Source organism: Apium graveolens, chromosome 3, assembly GCF_009905375.1.
Source record: "Apium graveolens cultivar Ventura chromosome 3, ASM990537v1, whole genome shotgun sequence".
In the NCBI taxonomy this organism is placed as follows: Eukaryota; Viridiplantae; Streptophyta; class Magnoliopsida; order Apiales; family Apiaceae; genus Apium; species Apium graveolens.
In genome coordinates, this window is record NC_133649.1 from 214,107,017 (window position 1) to 214,131,784 (window position 24,768).

Genomic DNA, 24,768 nt, shown 5'->3' on the forward strand with positions numbered 1-24,768 from the left:
ACTTACTTTTGCCATGCTGGAAGAAATAACATGCATATTTGAGCTCTCAATCTCTCCTTTTGCCTGGGTGCAACCCAGCCTCTCACTCAAATTGTCACTCCCTTCCCTCAGTCCTAAAAGTGATTGTACAGTAATCATGTCTTCTACACTTGGAATTGTTTCAGTTGTGTGTGTAGAGACTATCAACGGATATGAAATAGCCGTTGAAGGTGACACTGATGGTATCAACGGATAACTGCTGTTAAGCTTATCCGTTGAAGAACAACCACTTGTCAACGGATGAGTGATATCCGTTGAAGAAGGAAAAGAAGTAGAAATTGAAAGTGATATAACTGTTGAATCTGTGTGGATTGATTTGAGTTTTGGTGACACAGATCCTTCAATTACATCTGAAAGAATTTGCGGGTGATCCAACAAATCATCTAAAAGATGATGATCACCTGTATTTGAGTGGGGCTCCTCCCTGAGTTGTAAAGAGGGAGAATCAGGAATTGATGGGAATAACATATCCACATCCAGAGATGGTGATGAAGTGTGTGGTGATTGATGTGTGTTAATTGTGAGAGAATGGGGCTGTGACTCCACATTTGTTGGAGCCACATCAAACTGAGTTTGAGAAGGCATAGATACAGATGGATGTATCTGTGCAGTGTGTGCACCCTGTGTAGAAGATTGGGTTCTAGCCCTCTTTCTTCTAATAAAAGCTTTTGTTGGTGAGTGTTTGGCTTTTGTGTCCCTCCCTCGTTTGATCTGTGTTCCTGGTTGGGAACTATTTTCAATAGTTACATCCTTTTGGGAGAATGCAGCTAGGGATGTGCTAGTAACCTTTTCAACCACCACAGCTTTTTGAGAAACTGTGGTTTGGCTAGCTTGGGAAACACTTATCTCTCCTTCCTTATCCTGGGGGTTTCTTTGATGTTCACCCCTCCCCTCACCACTCACACCCTGTTCACTCCCCTCATGGTTAAGGGTAGGTGTTACAACTATTGTCTTTTGAGAAACAACAGAGGTGGTTTTCTTTGTCTTTGATTTTGAAAGTTTAGTTTTGGTGACCTTGGTAGGAATCTGTTGGGGCATTGTCACAGATTCCATGGGCACACTAGAAGATAAAGAAATAGAGGGGTTGGAAGAAGTAGGAGTTGTAGAAACAATTACCTCACTTACCTGAGGTGCATCCATGATTGGTAAATATACCAATGGTACACTGCTGTTGAGATCCATTCTCAATAAATCTGCAAGAACTCTTTTCTCTTGTGCCCAACACTTGAGTTTGTTATTCTCATTGGTTATGACCAAACCTTTGAGAGTGAAAGAGATGGTCATATCTATGGAGTTGAACTCAGCAGTTGTCCAAATCTCCTCAACTACTTCACAGTAAATCGTTGGGGCTTCCAGCTTTGCATAGCTAAGTTTACAGTTTTTGATGAAGTCCATCATTTTGTGATAATCTGAGTGGGGTTCATTCTTTGCTACCAAAGCTATGAAATTGTTCTTCTCATAGATGAACCCAGATTGAGACATAATTTTTACTACTGGTGCCATTGTTGTAAGTAGAAATTGCAGAGAATAACTTGAAGGTTTTGCAGAGAGTAAATGGTAAAAGCTTTGAAGTTTCAAGAAAGCGTAAAGTAAAAATGAAAAATCAGAAGGGCTTTTATACTTTCTCAAATTAAAAAGCATAAATAAAAGATTAAACAATAAATATATGTAAGTGAGTTTCAGCCGTTTAAGAATAAACTGTAAGTATTCTAAAAACTACCTTTAAAACAAATACATACAGCTGTATGTATGAGTATCAACGGTTAAGAAAATAGAATCAACGGCTGTAAGACACCTGAATCGACTGATGTGACATTTCAACGGATAAAGTAAATTGTCAACCGTTGAAAAGTACTACAGTTTTATCCGTTGACGGATAAAAATTCCAGAAATGTATATGTCTTTCAACGGATAATGAACATCCGTTGATGGAACAATTTTGACTTTCAACGGATAGGAAATACCCGTTGATGGAATAATCTGTGTTAAGAAGTCAAATTTGTTCTAGCAACTAATACATTTCAGGCTTCAATTCAAATTGCAATTAGGACATAAATTTTATGAGTAATTAAGCATACCTAGCTCACTTACCAATCTTGTGAATGTTGATTCATCAAGTGGCTTGGTAAATATGTCTGTAATTTTTTGTTCACTTGGAATAAAATGTAGTTCCACTGTACCATTCATGACATGCTCTCTGATGAAGTGGTACTTGATATCAATGTGCTTGGTCCTTGAGTGCTGCACAGGATTCTCTGTTATGGCTATGGCACTTGTGTTGTCACAAAAGATAGGAATTCTATCAACATGAAGTCCATAATCAAGGAGTTGATTCCTCATCCATAACACTTGAGAGCAGCAACTTCCAGCAGCAATGTATTCAGCCTCAGCTGTAGAAGTAGAGACTGAATTTTGATTTTTGCTAAACCATGATACAAGCTTGTTTCCCAGGAATTGGCAGGAGCCTGTTGTACTTTTCCTGTCTATTTTGCAACCTGCATAGTCTACATCTGAATAACCAATTAGATCAAAGCCAGATTCTCTAGGATACCAAATACCTAAATTTGGTGTACCCTTGAGATATCTGAAAATCCTCTTGATAGCAATTAAGTGAGACTCCCTAGGATCAGCTTGAAATCTAGCACACAGACATGTAGCAAACATTATATCTGGTCTACTGGCAGTTAAATATAAAAGTGAACCAACCATGCCTCTATAACTTGTAATGTCCACAGACCTTTCAGTCTTATTCAATTCAAGTTTGATGGCAGTGGCCATGGGAGTTTTTGCAGATGAACATTCCATTAAGTCAAACCTTTTTAGAAGATCATGAATATATTTAGTTTGACTAATGAAAATTCCATCACTAACTTGTTTAACTTGTAAACCAAGAAAATAGGTTAGTTCTCCCATCAGGCTCATTTCATACTTACTTTGCATTAGCTTAGCAAACTTTTTGCAAAGTTTATTATCTTTAGAACCAAATATTATGTCATCTACATAAATTTGAACAAGTATACTAGAGCCATTAACATTCCTAAAGAAGAGAGTTTTATCAACAGTACCTCTAGTGAAGTGATTCTCCAAAAGGAATTTTGATAGGGTTTCATACCAGGCTCTAGGTGCTTGCTTCAGTCCATAGAGTGCTTTCAACAGATAATACACATAGTCTGGAAAATTTGGATCTTCAAACCCTGGAGGTTGACTTACATAGACTTCTTCCTCCAATTTCCCATTTAGAAATGCACTCTTGACATCCATTTGATAGACTTTGAAATTGGCATGGGCTGCATAGGCTAGAAAAATTCTGATGGCTTCAAGTCTTGCAACAGGAGCATATGTTTCATCAAAATCTATTCCCTCTTGTTGAGAATAGCCTTTAGCAACCAATCTGGCTTTATTCCTTATGACAATGCCATTTTCATCCATCTTGTTTCTGAATACCCATTTTGTGTCAATAGAACTCTTGTTCTTTGGTTTGGGTACCAGCTTCCAAACTTTGTTTCTCTCAAATTGGTTCAGCTCTTCCTGCATAGCTAATATCCAATCTGGATCCAATAAAGCTTCTTCCACTTTATTAGGTTCCTCCTGAGATAGAAAACTACTATACAGACATTCATCTTGAGTAGCTTTTCTTGTTTGCACTTTAGATGATGCATCACCAATGATCAGTTCAAAGGGATGATTCTTGGTCCATTTCCTTTGAGGTGGAAGATGTGCTCTAGATGAGGTGGCCTCAGTATTGTCATGATGTGAGACAGAGTGTTGATTAGTTGAAACTCCCCCTGAGTAGCTTTTCTTGTTTGCACTTTAGATGATGCATCACCAATGATCAGTTCAAAGGGATGATTCTTGGTCCATTTCCTTTGAGGTGGAAGATGTGCTCTAGATGAGGTGGCCTCAGTATTGTCATGATGTGAGACAGAGTGTTGATTAGTTGAAACTCCCCCTGAGTTGTTGGTTCTTTGTAGGGAATTTGGAGTTCTATCAACTGATGATGTAAATCGATTATCCGTTGATGAACTATGATCAACGGATGCTTCATTTTGTACTTCAACGGATGATGCACTATGTCTTTCAACGGATACTGCATTGCCTCTATCAACGGATGCAGAATTTTGTGCATTATCCAAAGGCATATTTTGAATCCCTTTTGAAGTGTCATCTCCATCAATCTCCTCTTCACTATCATCACAATATATCTCAATGTTGTCAAATTTGAGTCTCTCATTGTGTCCCTCATCTGTTAGTCCATCAATCTTTTTATCATCAAACACAACATGCACAGATTCCATAACAATGTTGGTTCTTAGATTGTAGACCCTATAAGATTTTCCAGCTGAGTAACCAACAAATATCCCTTCATCAGCCTTTGCATCAAACTTCCCTTTATGGTCAGATTGATTTCTCAGTATAAAACATTTACATCCAAAGACATGAAGAAAGTTTAGAGTTGGTTTTCTTCTCTTGAACAACTGATAAGGAGTCATGCCTTTAGTTTGATTGATCAAAGAAATATTCTGAGTGTAGCAGGCACAATTAACAGCTTCAGCCCAGAAATATGTTGGTAACTTTGATTCTTCAAGCATTGTTCTGGCAGCCTCAATCAAAGATCTGTTCTTTCTTTCAACTACCCCATTTTGCTGAGGTGTTCTTGGAGCTGAGAACTCATGCATGATTCCATTTTCTTCACAGAACAGGCTTATTGACAAATTCTTGAACTCAGTTCCATTGTCACTCCTGATATTTCTAACCTTCAAGTCAGGATGATTATTGACTTGCCTGATGTGATTGATAATGATTTCACTTGCTTCATCCTTTGATCCAAGAAAATAGACCCATGAAAACTTTGAGAAATCATCTACAATCACTAAGCAATATCTTTTTCTTGCAATTGACAATACATTGACTGGTCCAAATAAATCCATATGTAGCAGCTGTAATGGTTCATCAATTGTTGTTTCAAGCTTCTTTTTGAATGATGCTTTCCTTTGTTTGCCTTTCTGACAAGCATCACACAAACCATCTCTTGAGAATTCAACAAGAGGAAATTCCTCTGACTAAGTCCTTTTTGACTAGATCATTCATTGTCTTGAAATTCAAATGGGATAGCTTCTTGTGCCATAGCCAACTTTCAACTGGACTTGCTTTGCTGAAGAGACAAGTAATAGATTCTGCATCTGTAGAGTTGAAGTCAGCTAAGTACACATTTCCTTTTCTAACTCCAGTTAGAATCACTTTGTTGTCTTTCTTACTGGTGACAACACAGACTTCTGAATTGAAGGAAATTGTATTCCCTCTATCACATAGTTGACTGATGCTCAGTAAGTTGTGCTTGAGACCATCAACTAATGCAACTTCATCAATGATGACATTCCCTGTTGAAATCAAGCCATATCCCATAGTAAACCCTTTGCTGTCATCTCCAAAGGTTATGCTAGGGCCAGCTCTCTCCTTAAACTCAGTGAGCAGGGAGAAATCTCCTGTCATGTGTCTTGAACAGCCACTGTCCAAGTACCATAGATTTCTTCTTTTTCCCTGCACACCATAAAATCAATCAAGTTGATTTTGGTACCCAAGTTTCCTTGGGTCCATTCTTGTTAGCCTTTCTCCCAGACTTCATTCCTCCTGCATCTTTAGACTTAGGTAACTTTGAGTCAACCTTGATCTTAGATGTAGTTGGTTGAGGTGTAGGGTTAGTCACATAATCATTTAGCACATTTGGAATTTGATAAGGCATGGATTGTGCAAGCATGTTATTCCATATTGGCATATTGTATGGCATTTGAGGCATACTAAATGCAGCAAGATAAAGATTGTTAAAATATGGCATGTTTGCAAAATGTGCATAAGGATTCTGTTGAGACATAACAAGCATAGCATGCAGAGGTGATGCAGACATATTAGGCATGGAAGAGGGCACATGTATGGGAGTTTTCTTAATAGATTTACAATTAGCAGATAGATGATTAACACTACTACAATGCACACAGCTTTTTCCAGGAGCATACTTATCAGGTGTGTAATTGTTATGTTTGTTAACCCCTACCTTCCCATTTCTATTAGATTTCCTTTTAGTTTCCTTTTTATCCTCAACCACTTTGAGCCTATTCTTTAACTGTTCTAAGGTCATGTGTCCTATATTCACCTTACTGAAATCTTTGGATGTGCTTGCTTCTTCTTTGACAAAGTTCTTGGAAGTTGAACCAAACCTTTTGTTGAGTTTCTTTAGATTTTCACTTTTAGAAACATCTGCCTGTTTTAATTGAGGAACCTTCAATGGATGCTCCTTTTCTTCCTTCAACGGATAACTTTCATCATCCGTTGATTCCACATCCGTTGACAGCCCATCAATTAATTCCAGTTTCTTTTTGTTTTTATCCCAGGCAGTCTCACAGAATGATTCAATTCCTTGGACCTTGGAAATTTGAGCACTAACATCCCTAGATGTCTTCCAGGCTTTAATCACCTCTTGCTCTCTCTCTAATTGATTGGAAAGTATTTCTACTTTCTTAACAGATTCAGCTAGTTCATTTTCAACAGATATACAATGTAGCTTAGTTTTCTCTAGGTCAATCAACTTATCTTCTAACACAGCATTTCTATTACTTAAAAACAGATTGTTCTCTTTAATCCTACTATTTTCTTTAGCAAGAGATTTAAGAGACACACGCAAATGATACAATTCAGTAGACATGTCATTAAAAGCATCATTGCACTCTTCTTTAGTAAGCTGTGTTAAATCAGTAGTGATTACCTGGTTGCTTGATGAACTAACTTCATTTTCCTCAGAATCAGCCATGAGAGCCAAGTTGACATATTCCACATCTTCATCCTCTTCTTCTCCATCAGCTGCCCAGTCTTTTTCTTGAGTAATGAAAGCCCTCTCCTTTTGCTTGAGCAGATCAAAATATTTCTTTTTGTAATCTACTTGGTCAAATTTCTTCTTTTCAGAAGTTGGCTTTTTGCACTCACTTGCAAAGTGTCCACTTATACCACAATTGAAACACTTGAACTTGGATTTGTCCACCATGTTCTTATGAGGTTTAGTGGCTCTAGTGTTTTTCCTAAATTTCATCTTTGCAAATCTCCTGGACAGAAATGCAAGATGCTCATCAATACCATCAGAGTCATCTTGGCTGGAGTTGTCTTCATTCTCAGCAACTTGCTCCTTACCCTTGCTTGATTCTGATTTGCTTGTGCCATCTTTGGAGTTTGATGTAGATCTCACAGTTTCTTGTCTGCATTAATTTATTATTAATTTTAAATATTAACCTAATTATTCGAATGAAATTCACAACTCAAAATTAAACCTAAATTCATTTCTTAACTAATTTATTTCAAATTAAAATATATCACTTTACATGACGACTGGGGGGAGGATGGAGCACAATTCACTTTTCAGAAGCATTTGTACAAGTACAATATTCATTTAGATAAGTAATATAGGATAATACAATATTCATTCAGCCATGTATATCGCAAACCACAGGTATGGAAATATGTGTATTTCATTCATCTATATTAGATATCAAACAGAATTTATGAATGTTCAATCATCCAAGCAAGCGCAAAGAAGATTACATTTGTAAACGTAAAACATAAGATAGTAGGAGTAAAACATATTGTGTAATTAGCAAAAGAAAAAAAAACAATCTTGAATTAAGTAATGTAAGAAGTACCAACTAAAGTTTTGACATTCTAACTGGTGGACTTTTTGAATATTGATAACTGGTGGACTTTTTGAATATTATGGTATCTGTTATTTTCCTAAAGAACAAACTAGGCTTAATCTCAACTTTACACAAACACTTAAGCAAAAAATCATCAATTTCAACACTTAAACAATGACCCATCAAATTCGAAATAAAAATTAATTAATTCGAAATAAAAAATTCCTAATTAATACTAACCCTAATTCGAACTAATTAATCAGAAAAAATGAAGAACATATAATTCCATCTAAAAAGTATCAAATCATGCTACAATTCGAACTAAAAAAGAATAAAATCATCATACAATTCGACTAAAAAAGAACAAAATCAACACAAATAATCAAGATTATCATGTGTGTATAATCAAGAACATCTTGTGTGTGTACTATACATACATCTCGTGTGTGTTTGTGCGTATACAAGAGAAAAAAATGGAAGAAGAATAAAGAACCTTTGAATCAAGGAAGAAGAACACAAAATAATCAGTTGCAATTGCCTTAGAAATCGTCTTAGGATCGCACGGAATCGCCCAAAAAACGCTCAAGAATTTTATTTAATTGATAAAACTGCTAACAGTTGGTTAGCAGGGTATATCTGTACACGACTTCCGTAATGAATCATTGCGGAAGTATTAAGGGCAAAAGGGTATTTTCAGTCCTTCCGCAATGAATCATAGCGGAAGTAAGGATAAAAAGGTAATTTAATACCATTCCGCAATGAATCATTGCGGAAGGGTAGCCTTCCGCAATGAACCATTGCGTAAGGGTTGACTCTGAAAAAACTCCAAACAGCCATGATTGGGGAAGGGGACCCATTTGCATGTATCTATATTCATCCATGCTATTTGTATATGAAATATATCTACATTTGTGTAACCAAAAGCTAGTGCATGAGCTCAGGATTCACTACTTGGTATGGAGTTTTAGTATATCAATAATAAAATGATTAAAATCTGAAAACAAATCCAGAATTTTGGAGAAGTTTTCAACAAGGTCTAGGCACTGAGATTGAAATTAAATATTCCATATGACATGTAGGAATGATCAAAGTGAGAAAACAGTTGAAATAATGAAAGATATATTCAGTAGGAAGGACTTGAATATGACACGAATTGGTCTTACATGCGAATATCTTACACAATTGTTTTCTTTTGACTTGCACTGTACAAGCTCTGTTCAAATACACAACTGATCACACTTTGTATTTATTGTGATTAGACTGTTCTGTGAACAAAGATATAGGAGTAGTAAAATGCAACTCCCCTCAGCTCAGCCCAGCCCCCCCTCTCTCTACATGACATGTACAAGAACAGAAACACATCCCTCTGTATTTGTACTCTACAAGGTAGTTTATATCCAAGGAACCTAATTCCATACTTAGTTTCCATTCTCTCTGGTTTAGAGTGGAGTGGTAGTTTCTTACTCCCTCCGTCCCTCCCAATTGTTATTGAGTGTCCGACACGCATTTTAGGATGAAGAGAAATTCTTTTACTTTTTTTAAAATTTTTATTTTTTTGAATAAAAATTTAAACATTCTATTTTTATATATAAAAAGAAAACTTTGAAAAAAGTTATAGAACTATATTTTTTATTCATCTTAAAATGCGTGTCGGACACTCTGACAGAAACGATAACAATTGGGAGAGACGAAAGGAGTATCTTTTTTACTCTTTTTTTATTCAACAATCAACCCTATCCCTTCCCCTTTATGTTTTCTTTTCCGAGAATGTTTGTATCAAACTAAATACTAAAATCACATTTGTATCAAACTAAGAAATTGTTTGCAGCAGCTCTAGCCTCTAAATTTGAAGTTCGGTGTTGTATTTCTAGACACCAGACTTGTAGTGGATACTTTTTAAAAATGTTACCGGTCATGCAAGATAACAAAAACATGCCCGACATAATATTTATGTAGTGGTTTAATTCTTGGGCCCACGTGGAGATTAAAATCTTGTCGCACCCAAGGTCAAGAGTTCGAGTAAAGGTGCGTGAAATTAATTAGCAAAAATAAAATTAACTAAAACATCAAAAATTTAAACCAAAAGAGAGCACATAAAAGTGTCTTTATATACATATATATAAAGTATGTAAGACGTTTGTTTGATATTCTCATACTACATGTTTGCCACTAGTTTGATTTCTTAGATGAACATTACACATGTAAAGCAAAGAGTTTGATAGGCTGCCTTGTATCTGTATGCGTATATATATCTTAATTATTTTCAATTTGTAAGAGTTGTACGGTACAAGCAAAGTCACTTCCTTTCTACTCCTATCCTATCACACTACTCCCTCTCCCTCTCCATGTCCCTGTTTATATCTACATATATAAATATTCTGCAATTGTGTTAAGTACACTATTCTTCATCTCTTCTTCCAAATTTAGTACACTATTATACTCCGTACATTGCAGCTTATAGAATTATAGATATAACACCTCACTTGCTATATAAATCTATCTCATCTTCTTAAGAGAAAAAAACACATACACACACATTAAAATTGTAATACATCCGAGAAGAATGGAAGAAATCTGGAAAGACATTCCTAATCTTTCCTCTCTAAAAAACCCCAACACTAGTTTTGATGCTATGAATCTCCAAGAATTCTTGGCCAGGCCCTTTAAGTACCCAAACTACAACCCTGTTGTTCCGCAAACAACAGCTGAACCAACCAATTTGTTCTCTGCTGGACATGCAACTAACAATGTTGTGTTGTCGAGACCACAAGGAAACTCATTCTCATCTTATACCATGACTTGTTCAGCCCCAAAACAACAATGTCTAGGCTTGGGCATGCAGAGTAGTGGTAGTGCAAGGGAAAGAATAGCGATTAGTCCCTCTGATCGTCATCACCAGCGTTTGATCAAGAACCGGGAGTCTGCTGCTCGGTCAAGGGATCGAAAAGAGGTAGGTATCATTTATTACAATCTTCAGGCCTCCTTGATGTATTACATTCATTTCTTCTCCCATTAACAGGCACATACAGCTGACTTGGAGACTAAACTCAAAACCTTAAAAGCCGAAAATGCCAGGCTCAAAATGGACCAAGAGGTACATTTCTATACCCTGTTTTCTTTTTAAAGTTTAGAAACTCAGCTCTCAAAAAATACTCTCCTTCCTGTTAACTATCTATGACTAACATAAAAGTATATATGTAATTATGTATGTATAATATATGTGCAGTTTTGGGAGGCAGCTCAAGCTAAGAAGCACACTCACACTCTTAACCGGTCTTCAAGTTCTCCATTTTGACAAGTTGAGAGACCAGTATTTGTTAATGTGGAGACCTATGCTTAAATGCCGAAGATGTTCTCTTAGATTATTCGCAACTCGGAAGGAATGAATGTAATGTGTAATTTGCCAACCATTCTATTCTATGTTATATTACTTCAACTTCAGTTGTTTTAAGTAACTGTAATGGATGTTCTTCTAAAACTAGGTTAACTTGATATGAAGTTCATTATCAAGTAGCTGATATCATTATTAACATCTATAAATACAACTGGTAGAAGCCAGATGCAGAAGTCCAAGGCAAGATACATGATTCCTTATGTAAAATGATTCACTTGGGCTTAGTTAGGAGACACCAACTTAATTAGCTGTAAAGATGCATGGTTTCTTATAACTAATTAAAGTTTAGAGCTCTCAAGTGTTGGTTCTCCTTGCCTGATAATAACCTGCAGGGTTAACTTGAGTACTGAGAAACAGGTTGTTTCGAAATTATAACTTTGATCTGTGATGTTTTTAACAGGTTATGAAACCTGGTTTGCCACGTGTTTGATGCTTTAATTATGACATTCTTGCAACTCAAAAAAATGATTGGACTTGTTTCATTATCTTGTCAAATTAGACATAGTTAGACATACTTGCCTGCTTGATATCACTTTATTAAGCAAGCACTTTGTACATAGAAGATTAAAATTTGAGCAGGGTATTTGTTTGAAATGAAAGTCATACTAGCCTAAAATTACCTTACTCTTGTGGTTGCTTCGTCAAGAACATCCATTTATCAAAACTTTATTGGTTCAGTATGCAGTTGTTATGCTACAAATTACACAATTACACGACATGGCTGTTTTATACTGCAGTCATTTGCCTTGTCGGAACATCTCTAAGACAGCTGTACCTCTAATAGCTAGTTAAACTTATAGTCAGGCACTATTTCCTTGCAAATACGGTGAGCCTCTACTCTTGGCTATTATCATATTTTATTGTCTGTCACTCTGCTTTGCTGCCTTCTTCCCATCAGACCATCTACCCGCCAATAACTAGATCATATATACATCTAATATATAATAATCAAATGACCAGCCAATATAACTAGGAGGTTGGAGTTGCTCTTATAATGTCATACTCTTGCAGAAATCCCAAAGGGCCTAATGTGGCTCACCAAATTTTTAGATAGCCAAGATTTTCCGGCTATATTTAGCCAGCTCCTTCTCCCGGCTATGTTTTACAATATTCACTCTTTTTCTTACTCCTTTTTTTTTTTTGCCTATACAGTTAAACCTCGATTAAGTAATATCCGATAAAGTAATAACCTCGCTTAAGTAATAATTTTCATCGGTCCTAACTTGGGCCAATGTTGTAAAGTAATATTCTCGCTAAAAGCATAAGATAATAAAAAATTCGAAAGTCATTAAGGGCCCAAGTAATATGTAAAGTAATAATTCCATAATTATATATATATATATATACTGTATAATGTATATGATTACAAAATTTAATTCTTATTAAAATATGAATCTATTGTAGCTTGTTTCTTCTTTCCACCAAAGCCAAAATTAATCTCGTCCTTGACTTTATGTAAAACAAAAATAACTCCTGGTATGTTTTGCTCGTGTTGTAACAAGTAATTGTTCAAAGTGGTGAGTGCTTGAAATGCTTCCTTTGATGACACGCTTGGGATGACATTGCTATCGTCGGGTTCAGGATCAGTCCCTTCATCAGTGCTCATTACCGACTCAATGATTTCTTCATCCGTAGGTGATTCCATAACCGCATCATTCTCGTTTGGATAGTTTAAGAGATGCTCGACATCCATCACATTCCTATATCGTAAATTAGAGATAACTTCATTTAATCCTTCGACACCTTCATTTATTTCTCCAAGTTCTTGTTCATCATTTTCTTCTGAACGAATCTTGCAATGCCGAAAACAATTTGCAATTGTGGTTGTTTTCACATCAATATTCCAAGCCATGTTAGCAAAACTAATAGCATTCAAGATATTAACTTTTTGGATATAAGTAATCATAATAAAAGTAATTTTAGATCAAATACATTGCATGTGATTAATTCTAGTTTTTATACGTACATTATATATTATACTGTACCACGTAAACATAAAAATTCGGTAAAGTAATAAAATATTACTTTATCGATAAAGTAATAAAATATTATTATATCGATAAAGTAATAAATTCGGTAAAGTAATATTTTTTCCCGGTCCCAAGGGTATTACTTTAAAGAGGTTTAACTGTATATCTCTTCAGAATCACCTAGTTATATTTTGTGATATAATAATAGAATAGCTGGCCAATATATATATAGTACGTATGGAGTAGAATATATTTTTGACAAGTTAAATTTTTGGCAATCAATATTTTCTATTATTCAGCTAGTCATTTAGCTATTTGGGTTGGAAGGATTAGCAATTATTTTATGGTTCTACATTCCATCTCTCATGGAAAGGCTACTTTTTCCCAAACACAATACCAGAAACAAATGGGAGTCCAATAATCATTTCACAGAAGCGCATGAGAAGAAAATGAAGCTTCTTCATTTCAGTTCTAACATTGTGTAGGCAAAGGCCAGAGAGTGAAGTAGAAGGAGAATCTTAGAATCTATGGTTTCAAACTTTTGATGTATGCTATGCATCTCCAATGAATAATTAGGGCCTGGACTAAAATGTGAACTTGGAAGCAGATTTTCAATATGTTGAGGAACTTGGACCGGACAAGCCAGACTAAGCTAAATAGTCGTAAAGGATATGTACATATTGCCACCATTACAATTAACACTATAAATTAGTATTCTAAGTTTTGCAAAATTACTAGCCAGCTTTAGAAAATATAATTTAATCCACAGCTAGAGCCCAAGGCTGTTTATCTCGCTTCACATGGCATTTATTTATTCCTTAACAGATAGTACCAAAATTAAGATAAATATCTTACTACTTTCCTCCGATTAATATGAGATTACAATGTGTAGGTACACCACAAAAAGTCCACACTGTGGGAAAGATCATAAAAAAACTAGGCATGATCATGTTCATCTTAGTAGCAATTTATTACATTGGCAAAAGTACAACTACAACAATAAGGCTGAATCTTAGATACTAACTGATGACATTAGCCACAAATACAACACATGCTTTCTGTCAAACAAGTTACAGATCAATGCAACAGCAGACAAGGATCTGGATTATTCATATGTATGAAAATCACAACTACACAAACCATTTACTCACCCAAAAGATTAAAGAAAGATGATATAAAATTACCAAATCTCATCGCAATATGCATTATCTGCAATCTAACAACTCGGAATAAGAAAACTACATCTTCCACATCAGCACATCATCTTATCTTAGTAGCATACTCTTCAACTATCCGTTTGTGTTAGATGAATCGACAGAATCACTGGGTCCTGTTGCAGTATCTGATTCAATTATCTTACCATCATGAGGCACTAGATGCGGGATCCCGTCCACTATCTATTCAACAAGCAAAAAAAGTAACTGTCAGTAAGACATAAAAACTACCCAAAATAATTTTGATATTTTCTAAACGCATTTGTAAACATAGGCTTTTCTTTGGACTTTATTATACACATTGAAAACAGGGAGTTTGCACCTCTTCTTGTTTTTTGTAATTTCTTTAAACTTAAATCTGCTTCAAACTGGTCTTGTCATCTGACATGGTTTGATTTGTCTTGGTATGATTAGGAGTCTTGTCTTTTGACATGTTCTGAGTTTTTGCATTAAGGATTCAATATTATTATTCAATCATTTTATTATCTTTACTCTCTGGTTACAATCATTAGAAGTATCATGGCTATTCCTGAAACATTGGTTCAAAGCATGAATATGGTGTCTCTGGAAGAAGAGGAGGAGGCTGGTTACGAGATAATAGCAGAAGGAGAAGAAGAACATAATCATATTATTCAAGGTTTTAATCCAAAATTATGTGTGGTGGGAAGGTTCATCGTTGAAGGAAAGGTTGATTTTCTTGCATTGCAGCACACAATGGCTGCAATTTGGAAACCGGGCAAAGGAGTTACATGAAGGAGTTGGACTCAAACTTGTATCTATTTCAATTCTATCACGAGCTAGATGTCAACAGGGTAATGGAAGGTTGTCCTTGGTCCTTTAACAGGCGCCCTTTAGTGATGGCGCGTCTCAAGAATGGAGAGAACCCAAGATGCGTAGAGCTAAATTCAATGGATTTGTGGGTGCAGATTCACGACATGAGGCCGGGTTTTATGTCAGAGAAAGTGTTGAAGAACATTGGAAACTTTGTTGGTCATTTCGTTCGTTGTTGTCCAAATAATTTCAAGGGGGTGTGGAGGGAGTATATGAGAATAAGAGTCACCATCAACTTGAAAAACCCAATAAAAAGACGAATGAAAATCAAAATGGCTGGAGATGAATGGTATTGGATAAACTTCAAATATGAAAACATTCCTCAGTTCTGTTTCATTTGTGGAGTTATTGGTCATTCGGAGAAATTCTGCAGTAGATTATTTGAAACCCCGGAGGAAGAAATTATTAAGCCATACAGACCATGGATGAGAGCACCCCTCAGAGGCCAAGTTAAGCCGATAGGTGCAAAATGGCTAAGAACAGAGATGCACGGCGGAGCTGGCAGCTCGGAAACGGTGAAAAAGGGTGATGGAGTGAGCAAGGAAACCACGACTTTCGATCCACAATTTACTCCAACAATTCAGGAAATTAGTTTGGAAAGAGAAAATCAAGGGATTTCAGAAATTCAAAGTGGAAAAACAAGAGCGGGAAATGAGTTAGTTACTGCACCTATGTCTATCACTAAAATTACGGGAGTCGATAACAATAAAAAGGATTTTACGGTTATAGAGTCCAAGAAGCATCGTACTGGAGATGGGCTGGATCCTCTCAATAATATGGGCTGTAATAAAGATGTGATCATGGAAATAAGTCCTGAAACTGAGGAAGAACAACATACAGATAGAATGAAGGAAGGCGTGTCAAAAAACGGGTTAAGGGCGAGTGTCCAGGAGGATGCTCGCCTATCATTATGACGACCTTAAGCTGGAATTGCCACGGGCTTGGGACCCCGTGGGCTTTTCAATTCCTACAGGAAATTATTTTCCAAAAGAAACCCGATTTTGCGTTTATAAGTGAGATTATTTGTAAAAAGAAGACAGTAGAAAGACTGCAGAACTCAATAAACTTTGAGGGAATGGTAACGGTGGAAACACAGGGGCTTAGTGGAGGCATTGCTATGTTATGGAGGTATAAAGAAGAAGCAATTTTAAACTCTTTTAGCAAGAATCATATCGATATGAGGATAAAGAATAAAAGTGGGAATGAGTACAGATTGACGGGAGTGTATGGCGAACCTGATAGGAGCAAAAGAAAGAAACTTGGAGTATGCTGCGTACCCTAGCAATGAACAATTCCCTTCCTTGGTGTCTCATTGGGGACTTTAATAATGTGACGTCACAAAATGATAAGGCAGGAGGCAGACCTTATCCACAAAGATTGATTCAAGGGTTCAGAGAGGTGTTGAATGAATGCAATTTGGTTGATATGGAGTTGAGAGGTTACCCTTATACTTGGGAAAGAGGGGCTGGGACTTCAGAATGGATAGAAGTTCGTCTTGATCGAGCCATAGTTAATATTCCTTTTCTTGATGTGTTTGCGGATGCTACGCTCACTAATCTTGAGATCTCAACTTCAGATCACTGCCCCATATTGCTGGAGCTTCAGAAAATCATAAAAGATGTTCATATAAAGAATTTCAGGTTCGCGATCGAGAACGCTTGGCTTCGCGAACCAATGTGTCATCAAATTGTCGAAGAAGTGTGGGCAGGAAATACAAATAAGACATTGTTTGAGAAGCTAGAGAAGTGTTCAAGTATTTTATCAACCTGGGGCCAGGAAATTACCGGAAGCTTTAAGAAGAGAATTCATAATTGCAAGAGAATTTTGAAGGCTATGAAAGGAAGGAGATATAGTAACTCAATCTCAGTGAGCAGAGAAGCACAGAAGAAGTTGTCTGAGGTATATGCGCAACAGGAAGTGTTTTGGAGGCAACGGTCTAAACAGCTGTGGTTAAGAGAAGGTGATAATAATAGTAAGTTCTTCCATTCCTCGGTAAAAAAGAGACGAGCAATTAATAAAATTTGTAGTCTAAAAAACAATCAGGACCAGCTCGTGGATTGGAATACAGGGTTGGAAAATGTGGTGACAGATTATTTCTCGGAGTTATTTACCAGGTCTCATACAGAATGGCAAGAAGTGATTGATTGCATTGAGCCTAAAGTGTGCAGGGATCAAAATGACATGCTGCTCAAACCTGTGGAAGAAGCAGAAGTCAAAGGCTGCATTATTCCATATGCACCCGGATAAAAGCCCAGGGCCAGATGGAATAACGCCGGGGTTTTATCAAAAGTTTTGGAAAATCGTTCACACTGATGTGGTGCAAACTGTTAGACAGTTCTTCGAAACTGGTCGAATTGATAACCACCTGGTGGATACCAATATAGCCTTGATTCCAAAAAAGAGACACCCTCAATCTATGAAGGATATAAGACCAATATCACTCTGCAATGTGATATACAAGGTAATCTTCAAAGTGTTGGCAAACCGCTTGAAGAGAATTATAGATTTGGTTATATCCGATAATCAGAGCGCTTTTATCCCTGGTAGACTCATCACGGACAATGTCATGGTAGCTCACGAGCTAATGCATTTTCTCAAAAGGAAAACGCAGGGTAAGCAAAGCTGGATGGTGTTAAAAATTGACATGAGCAAGGCCTATTATCGGGTAGAGTGGAATTATTTGGCTGCAGTGTTAAATAAAATAGGCTTTGATCATAAAGTGGTTAAGTTGTTCATGGCATGCATTTCCTCCGTTAAATACAAAGTCTCTCATGCTGGAAGAAACTTTGGTTCAATCACCCCGTCTCGGGGCATCAGACAAGGTGATCCTTTAAGTTCTTAATTGTTTCTCTTATATATTGAAGGCTTTTCTGCTCTTATTCGTAAGTATGAATCGAGAGGGTTAATACAAGGTATTAAAGTCACACAAAGAGCTCCTCCCATATCACATATTCTTTTTGCGGATGATTGTTTTGTTTTCTGCAAAGCAAGTATAGAGAGTGCCAACCATATCATGGAAATGCTTCATACATTTGAAACAGCTTCTGGTCAGCAGGTGAACGTAGACAAATCTTCAGTATTTTTTAGCAAAAACGCTGGTGCAGCTCTTAAGCATGAATTACGTGATAAGTTGAGGTTTGTGGAAGCAGATGAGAATAGTTCCTACCTAGGTTTGCCTAGTCTTATTACAAGGAAGAAATCTGCGGTATTTGGCTTTATTAAGGAGAGGCTGCAAGATCGAATAGAAGGCTGGGATAAAAAACAGTTGTCAAGGGGGGCTAAAGAGGTTCTAATCAAAACAATTGGTCAAACAATACCGAACTACACCATGAGTGTGTTTTTATTACCAGTTGAAATTTGCAGGGATTTGGAAGGAGTTATGTGTAAGTACTGGTGGAAATCGGATCGGAAAAAGGAAAGAGGTATTCATTGGGTCTCGTGGGATAGAATGTGTTCAAGGAAAAACGAAGGAGGAATGGGCTTTCGTAATATCAGGGACTTTAACGTAGCTCTCCTAGCTAAACAGGCATGGAGGTTGATTCAATTTCATGAAAAGCTGGTGAGCCGTGTTTTTAAAGCCAGATATTATCATGCAGGTTCGTTTTTAGAAGCTCAACTTGGTAGTAATCCGAGCTATATATGGAGAAGCGTTCTAGCAGCCCAAAGTATGGTTAAACAAGGAATAGCTTGTCGTGTTGGCAATGGAGAAAGTATAAACATCATTACAGATACTTGGTTACCAAATGAACAAGACCCATATATCCATACGAGAAACGCAGCTATTGAGAATCAAACAGTTTCGTCATTGATGATCACAGGTGAAAAAAGATGGGATGTTGACTTAATTGCAGACGTCTTCGATCAACGAGATACATAGATTATTGTCAATATTCCTCTGAATGACCAAGTCAAAGACAACTGGTATTGGAAGCAAGATAAGTTGGGACAATATTCAGTTAAGGGAGGTTACTTGCTTTTACAGGAAATGAAGGGAAACGTCACAGTGGTTAACAATTCTGGATTTTGGAGGAATTTGTGGAATTTAAAAATTCCTCCAAAAGTAAAAAACTTTTTATGGCGTGCTGCAAATAATTGTCTCCCTACCAAAGATAATTTACGCAGTAAACATGTCCCTGTGAATGAATGGTGCCCTACCTGTAATTCAAGCTCAGAAACGGTGCTACATTCTTTAGTCATGTGTTCCTTTGCTCAGCAATGTTGGAACATTTCAGATTTGAAGGCCATATCTGGTGCCTCTCTCACAATTTATGACTGGCTGCAAAAGGTGTTTGAACAGAGAAATAGAACACAAGTTCATATTACAGCAATGATAACCTGGACGATCTGGAAGAACAGGAACGAATTAGTGTGGCAGCCGAAAGGCATGGAGTCTGTTAATATAGTCACGTCGGCAATGTCTGTCTTTAACCAGTGGAAATTTGTTCAGGATAACACTTTTAGCGTCTCAATGGGTTATATGACCCAGGAGGATGGTGTAGAACAATGGCGAACTCCAACAGTTGGTAGAGTTAAAGTTAATTCCGACGCAGCGATATTTGCAAATCCAAGCAAGTACAGCCACGCTTTTGTCGTTAGAGATCACGAGGGTAAACTGATTGAAGCAAGATCAAGATGCTGTCAAGGCTCAGTAACACCAGTCTTAGCAGAGGCAATGGGAGTTAGAGAAGCTCTCAGCTGGGTCAAGATGAAGAATCAATATAATGTGGAGGTGGAGACCGATTGCCTGGAGTTAGTTCAGTGGATACGCAGCTGCTACTCAAGCTTATCTTATCTGGGGCGCGTAGTGGATGACTGTCGGCAAATTCTAGCAGGATTACACAATCAAAACGTAATGTTAAGGTTTGTAAAACGATCTGCAAATAGAGTAGCTCACTATTTAGCGAGATATAGCTATTTACCAGCTGATCGTATTTGGCGGATGGAGGATGTTCATCCGGAGTTTTATCATGTTCTTTGTAATGATTTGAAGTAATGAAATTTTCCTTTCAGTGGCAATAAAATAAAATAAAATAACAGACAACCACATAAAATCTGCATCTCAAAATGCGTATCACCTTGTTCAGGTGACAAGGGTATATGGGATGCTGATCTTGGAAAACTTCTTCCGGAGATGCACACTTCAGAGATGCATCTATATGCATTTTAAATATTTTACATATGCAATCTGTTTGATGGAAACTCAAATGCGTATTAATTTGGGCCCTTCTTGAATTATGGTATTTCAGGTCATATGAGTTCAATTGTGGAATTGCAGACATTTCTTAATATTTTTGTTGTTGTCAAGTACTTTTTAATTTGTTTCTTAATAACATACATTCTTCATGTACCATCAAACTTCAATATGTACATGAATACCCTTAGGACCAAAGAATTTTATTCATTTATCGAGAATATTCATTTGTCCCAATTAAAAAGTACATTGGGACCCGAATAAATCATTCATTTAACAAGCTTATTCATTTACACTAAAATTCGTAGAAGAGATATACGTATCGAAAACAGATGTGCATACTGCATATCATTGATCAATGAAGCTACATCATACAAAGCGAATTTCTTAAGGCAGGCAGAGAAGAACTCACAGGATAAGACACGCCAATAGCATCACTGATGAGTGAATTTGATTTCTCACTGAACCTACATCAACAAAACATAATATCCAAATTACAATCTTTGAAATTCAAGAAAATTATGTCCAAACAATTAATGAAAAGATTAAAAATTAAACTCACCTTAATGGTTGTTTAGAAAGAGGGCAGACCATTATTTGAAGAAGGGTTTTACTGATTCCATTTTTCAAAATAATTTCACTTCCTCTCACCATTTCTTCACTTATTATTTAGCACTGCCTGGATTTTTGGTTTTTATTTTAGGCTTCTTTCAAACATTTTTTTTTCTGGGTTTCTCTATGCTCTTCGTACCTTAATTAGATGTCCATTTAACCATTTTGATATTCTAAAGGGAAAATTGATTTTTTCGTCATTCAACTTATCTCGTTTTTAGAAACTTACCATTCAACTATTATTTTATTTCTTTCACCCACTAATGTTAGGTTCGTATTTGTTTTTAGTCACTAACTTTAGGTTCAGATTTGATTATTAGCATTATTTCAATTTTTGATAACATTATTAAAATATAGTGGCGGTTTGTAATATTTTAATGATTTAATATATGTCTATATCTTTATATATAATACTCCATATGTCCCCCAGGACGTTTATCTTGGTGATGAGAGTTTGACAATCATTTTAAGACTCCTAAAAGATGTAGTTTCATGAATTATTTTTAATTTTTTTTCTTCTAAATATTAATTTAACATTTAAATTTTTATATACAAAAAAAAATTAAAAAATAAGTTATAAAACTATATTTGTAAGATAAATATCTTGTGTGAGAGTTGTTTGATTTAATACCAAATTCATATTATTACAACATGTTAGGTCACACACACTGTAGAGGGGGTGAATACAGTGTATAATACAATCAAATCGAACTTTAATATCTTAAGTAACAGAAAACAAACTTTATTGAAACAATAAACTCTGTTACAGTATGGAACTGTTACCTCTCAGTGATGAACAAATATCACGAGAGCTGCTAGGGTTACAATGAATAATCTTCTCGAATATAATAACACTTTTAGTGTAAACCCTATGTCTGTGTTTATATACTACACAGTTACAAGATAATCGCTAATTGATATGGAATATAATTCTGCTTCCTAAAATATATCAATCAGATATCTTTTCTTCCAAGTATTCCATTCTTCACGGAACTCCTTCTTCATGCATATCTCTTCTTATGTTTATCTTGATCTTCTTTCCTTTAATCAACTACTGTCCTTATCTGATCGTCCTTCAGCACTTAAGTTCTGATATCTAACTTCTGATGATTATCTCCTGATAATATAAGTACTGATATCCTTAAGTCCTGATTTCCAATATAAGTACTGATCAACGGTTAAGTACTGATTTGTCCTGTTAAGTAAGATCTGAAATCTAAACATAAATTATATTAGCCATGACATTATCAAATATATCTAACAATCTCCCCCAACTTGTAAATTAGCATAATATACAAGTTTAACATATATTTGATGATGTCAAAAATATTAAGTACAAATGCATGAGAATTAGACTAGATAACTACAACTTACAGTCCTTAAAGCTTTACCAATATTCAACTTCTGATAACAACTTCAATCTGTACAAATATCAGAATTTAAGTTGTTGTAGATCTTCGACTTGGCTTCATCATCTGATCTCTCTGATGTCAGGAGTTGTTCTGAGATAATTCTTCAACAAACATCTCTCAGCATATCTAAGTTCATCAATCATTCTCCTTTTGGCATCTTTAAGCTCTGCAGTATCTTCACCAATTTGAAAGATTGCAGCTCTGAGATCATTGATCTTTGCTTTTCTTATATCCTGATCCAGTCTGATCAAATAAGCTTTATCAGACTCAAGATTGAATTCAACAGCCCTGTACCCCAGAAAGGTAGTTATAATCTTAGCAGTGTTGGGCTTCATTTCAACTATATCACCATTGTGATCTCTGTACTTTGGAACACATGTGCTGTCAGACTTAACAGAATAAAGCCTTTTCTGTCTCTGAATCTGTTCTTTCAAATAGTTTGCAGCAGTTCCTGTTATTCTGTCATCCACTTGAAGTAAGAATAATACATGCTCCAATTCTTCAAAATACTTCAATGGAATGGTATTTTGTCTTATATGATAAACCCTACCATCTGTCATGAAATACAACAAGATGTATTCTTTCAAGTAGGTATGGTAAACCATCTGTACAGATTCCAGTTGATTCAATCTCTCAGGAGTTGCTCCAATACCTGGTTCACTCAAGGAAGTTGGATCATTGGTAGTGTTATGTATTCTTCTTTCATCAGCACTTCCCAATCCAGTTTTATCTCTTGCTTCCTTTCCAGTAACTACTCTAGCTTCAAAACCACTTGCAGTAGTCTTCAAAGGTTGAGTCTGTTTTGCTTTAGTGAATCCTGGTAGGAGTGTCTTTGGTCTATCTTCTGATATCAAGTTAACTTGAGCTATGTCAGAGGTTACTTGCTTCTTCTGAATATCAGAACTTACAATTTCTTGACTCTGAACAACTTGAGCCATGTCAGAGGTTGTTTTAAGAACTTTTCTTGAAGTCAGAGCAAGATTATCCTTTTCATCAGTAATTTCTTCATCCTCAGGAGGCACATAAACCTTGATAGGTTCACCAACCTTTTCTTTATCCTTGGATCTTGGATCTATCTGCGGTTGTGATCTAGCCAATGTTGCTTCAGTATGTATCCTTTCTTTGATCACAATGCCTTTGAGTTTTGGAAGTGGCTTTTTACCAGAAGCTTCAGATTTAGATGTGACTTTCTCTGATTTAAGCCTGGCTTCTTCTTCCATTAAACTTTCCAAGTCCATTCTTGGATTTTCCTGAAGAAATAACTGTCTTGACATTTCCTCATCAAGATCTAAAAGTTCATCAGAACTTATCCTTTTACCAGCAGCAGAACTTATTCTTTTCCCAGTATCAGAACTTGTCCTGTGATTTGTGATTTCAGCTTTTCTTGATGTGAATCTTCTACCTTGACTATGACCTCTACCCATTTCAGGGTTTCCTTGATCATCATTTTCATCATCCTTTCCTGTCAGTGTCTTGTCAGTCTTGCATTTGGACTTAATTACTTTCTCCCCCTTTTTGGCATCAGCAGGAAGTAGAAGAGAGATAAGCAATTCCACTGAGGATTGGATTTCAGTCAGTTGTGATTGCTGAGAAGCTTGATTTTTCAGAATATCATCAATCTGAGCTTGTTGATGATCTTGAGTCTTCTCAATATAAGCAATCCTGTCAAAGGTAGGTTTGAAGAACTTTTTCTTATCAATTTTCCAAACTTATTCCTGTTTGATAAATTCTTCCTGAATCTTGTGTAGCTCTGCATGAGTAGTTGAGTGAAGACCTTGTAGATGTTTAGTACTCAATGCAGTGACTCTAAGCTGGGTTTTGAAATCATCAGAATTTAACATTTCATCAGCTTTAGTCAAGTGCTCAGCAAGATGCTTTTCAGTTGGAACACATGAAACTGAGTTCCATTCCTTAGTCCACTCCTGTCCTGCAGGAGTTTCACTCCAAGGTACTGGTGCTTCTCTGGTAATAAACTTCTTAACCAGTTCAGACTTTAGAATAGTCTGTTGAGGAGCATGTCCTGAAGGACCTGCTGCATCAGCATCTGCAGTTGAAGCAGCATCACAAGTATCTCCAGCATTTACAGCATCAGAACTTAAAGAATCAGTATCTTCTGATAAGACAACAGTGTGAGTAGCAATGGAGGCTTCAACATCCTCTAATTGCTGATCTGGTTCTAAGTTCTGATCAACAGCCATATCCTGATGCTCACCTAAAGTCTGATCATCAGCATCTTGATGCAGAGAAGGTGTTGTAGATAACTCTGGAGTTTGAACAGCATCAGTAACAGGTGTTGTTGAAGGATTAGTTGCTATTGGAGCTTCTAAGAGAATTACTTCAGGCACAACCAAGTTTTGAACATCAATATCAGCACTTGTGCCTGGATCAACATGAGACACAAATGGTGTGTTAGCCTTTTCAGAAACAGCTTC

The 24,768-nt window shown here is 36.3% G+C and overlaps 3 protein-coding genes across 3 annotated transcripts; 1 reads left to right on the forward strand and 2 right to left on the reverse strand.

The window, feature by feature from the left end:
* Positions 1 to 10,008: 10,008 nt before the first annotated feature.
* Positions 10,009 to 11,178, forward strand: LOC141710960 (bZIP transcription factor 27-like). Its single transcript, XM_074513435.1, has 3 exons — positions 10,009 to 10,662; positions 10,732 to 10,806; positions 10,939 to 11,178. The coding sequence occupies exons 1-3, from the start codon at positions 10,276 to 10,278 to the stop codon at positions 11,005 to 11,007; spliced, it is 531 nt and encodes a 176-aa protein (XP_074369536.1). The 5' UTR covers positions 10,009 to 10,275; the 3' UTR covers positions 11,008 to 11,178.
* A 1,300-nt stretch (positions 11,179 to 12,478) lies between these two features.
* LOC141714802 (uncharacterized) lies at positions 12,479 to 12,958 on the reverse strand. Its single transcript, XM_074518300.1, has one exon. The coding sequence runs from the start codon at positions 12,956 to 12,958 to the stop codon at positions 12,479 to 12,481; it is 480 nt and encodes a 159-aa protein (XP_074374401.1).
* Positions 12,959 to 13,999: 1,041 nt separating this feature from the next.
* On the reverse strand, positions 14,000 to 21,060 carry LOC141713084 (uncharacterized). The gene is made up of 3 exons (XM_074516318.1): positions 20,875 to 21,060; positions 20,725 to 20,779; positions 14,000 to 14,473 (listed from the first exon to the last, which is right to left on the reverse strand). The coding sequence occupies exons 1-3, from the start codon at positions 20,964 to 20,966 to the stop codon at positions 14,366 to 14,368; spliced, it is 255 nt and encodes an 84-aa protein (XP_074372419.1). The 5' UTR covers positions 20,967 to 21,060; the 3' UTR covers positions 14,000 to 14,365.
* Positions 21,061 to 24,768: the final 3,708 nt, after the last annotated feature.

What these genes read in the sequence shown, in the direction of transcription:
- LOC141714802 (XM_074518300.1), bottom strand. Translation starts at nt 12,958, where the DNA reads ATGGCTTGGAATATTGATGTGAAAACAACCACAATTGCAAATTGTTTT.
- LOC141710960 (XM_074513435.1), top strand. Translation starts at nt 10,276, where the DNA reads ATGGAAGAAATCTGGAAAGACATTCCTAATCTTTCCTCTCTAAAAAAC. An exon ending in GGTCAAGGGATCGAAAAGAG is followed by an intron (nt 10,663 to 10,731) that starts GTAGGTATCATT and finishes TCCCATTAACAG; the next exon opens with GCACATACAGCTGACTTGGA. An exon ending in GGCTCAAAATGGACCAAGAG is followed by an intron (nt 10,807 to 10,938) that starts GTACATTTCTAT and finishes ATATATGTGCAG; the next exon opens with TTTTGGGAGGCAGCTCAAGC.
- LOC141713084 (XM_074516318.1), bottom strand. Translation starts at nt 20,966, where the DNA reads ATGGTGAGAGGAAGTGAAATTATTTTGAAAAATGGAATCAGTAAAACC. An exon ending in CTTTCTAAACAACCATTAAG is followed by an intron (nt 20,780 to 20,874) that starts GTGAGTTTAATT and finishes TTGTTGATGTAG; the next exon opens with GTTCAGTGAGAAATCAAATT. An exon ending in CTATTGGCGTGTCTTATCCT is followed by an intron (nt 14,474 to 20,724) that starts GTGAGTTCTTCT and finishes CTTGTTGAATAG; the next exon opens with ATAGTGGACGGGATCCCGCA.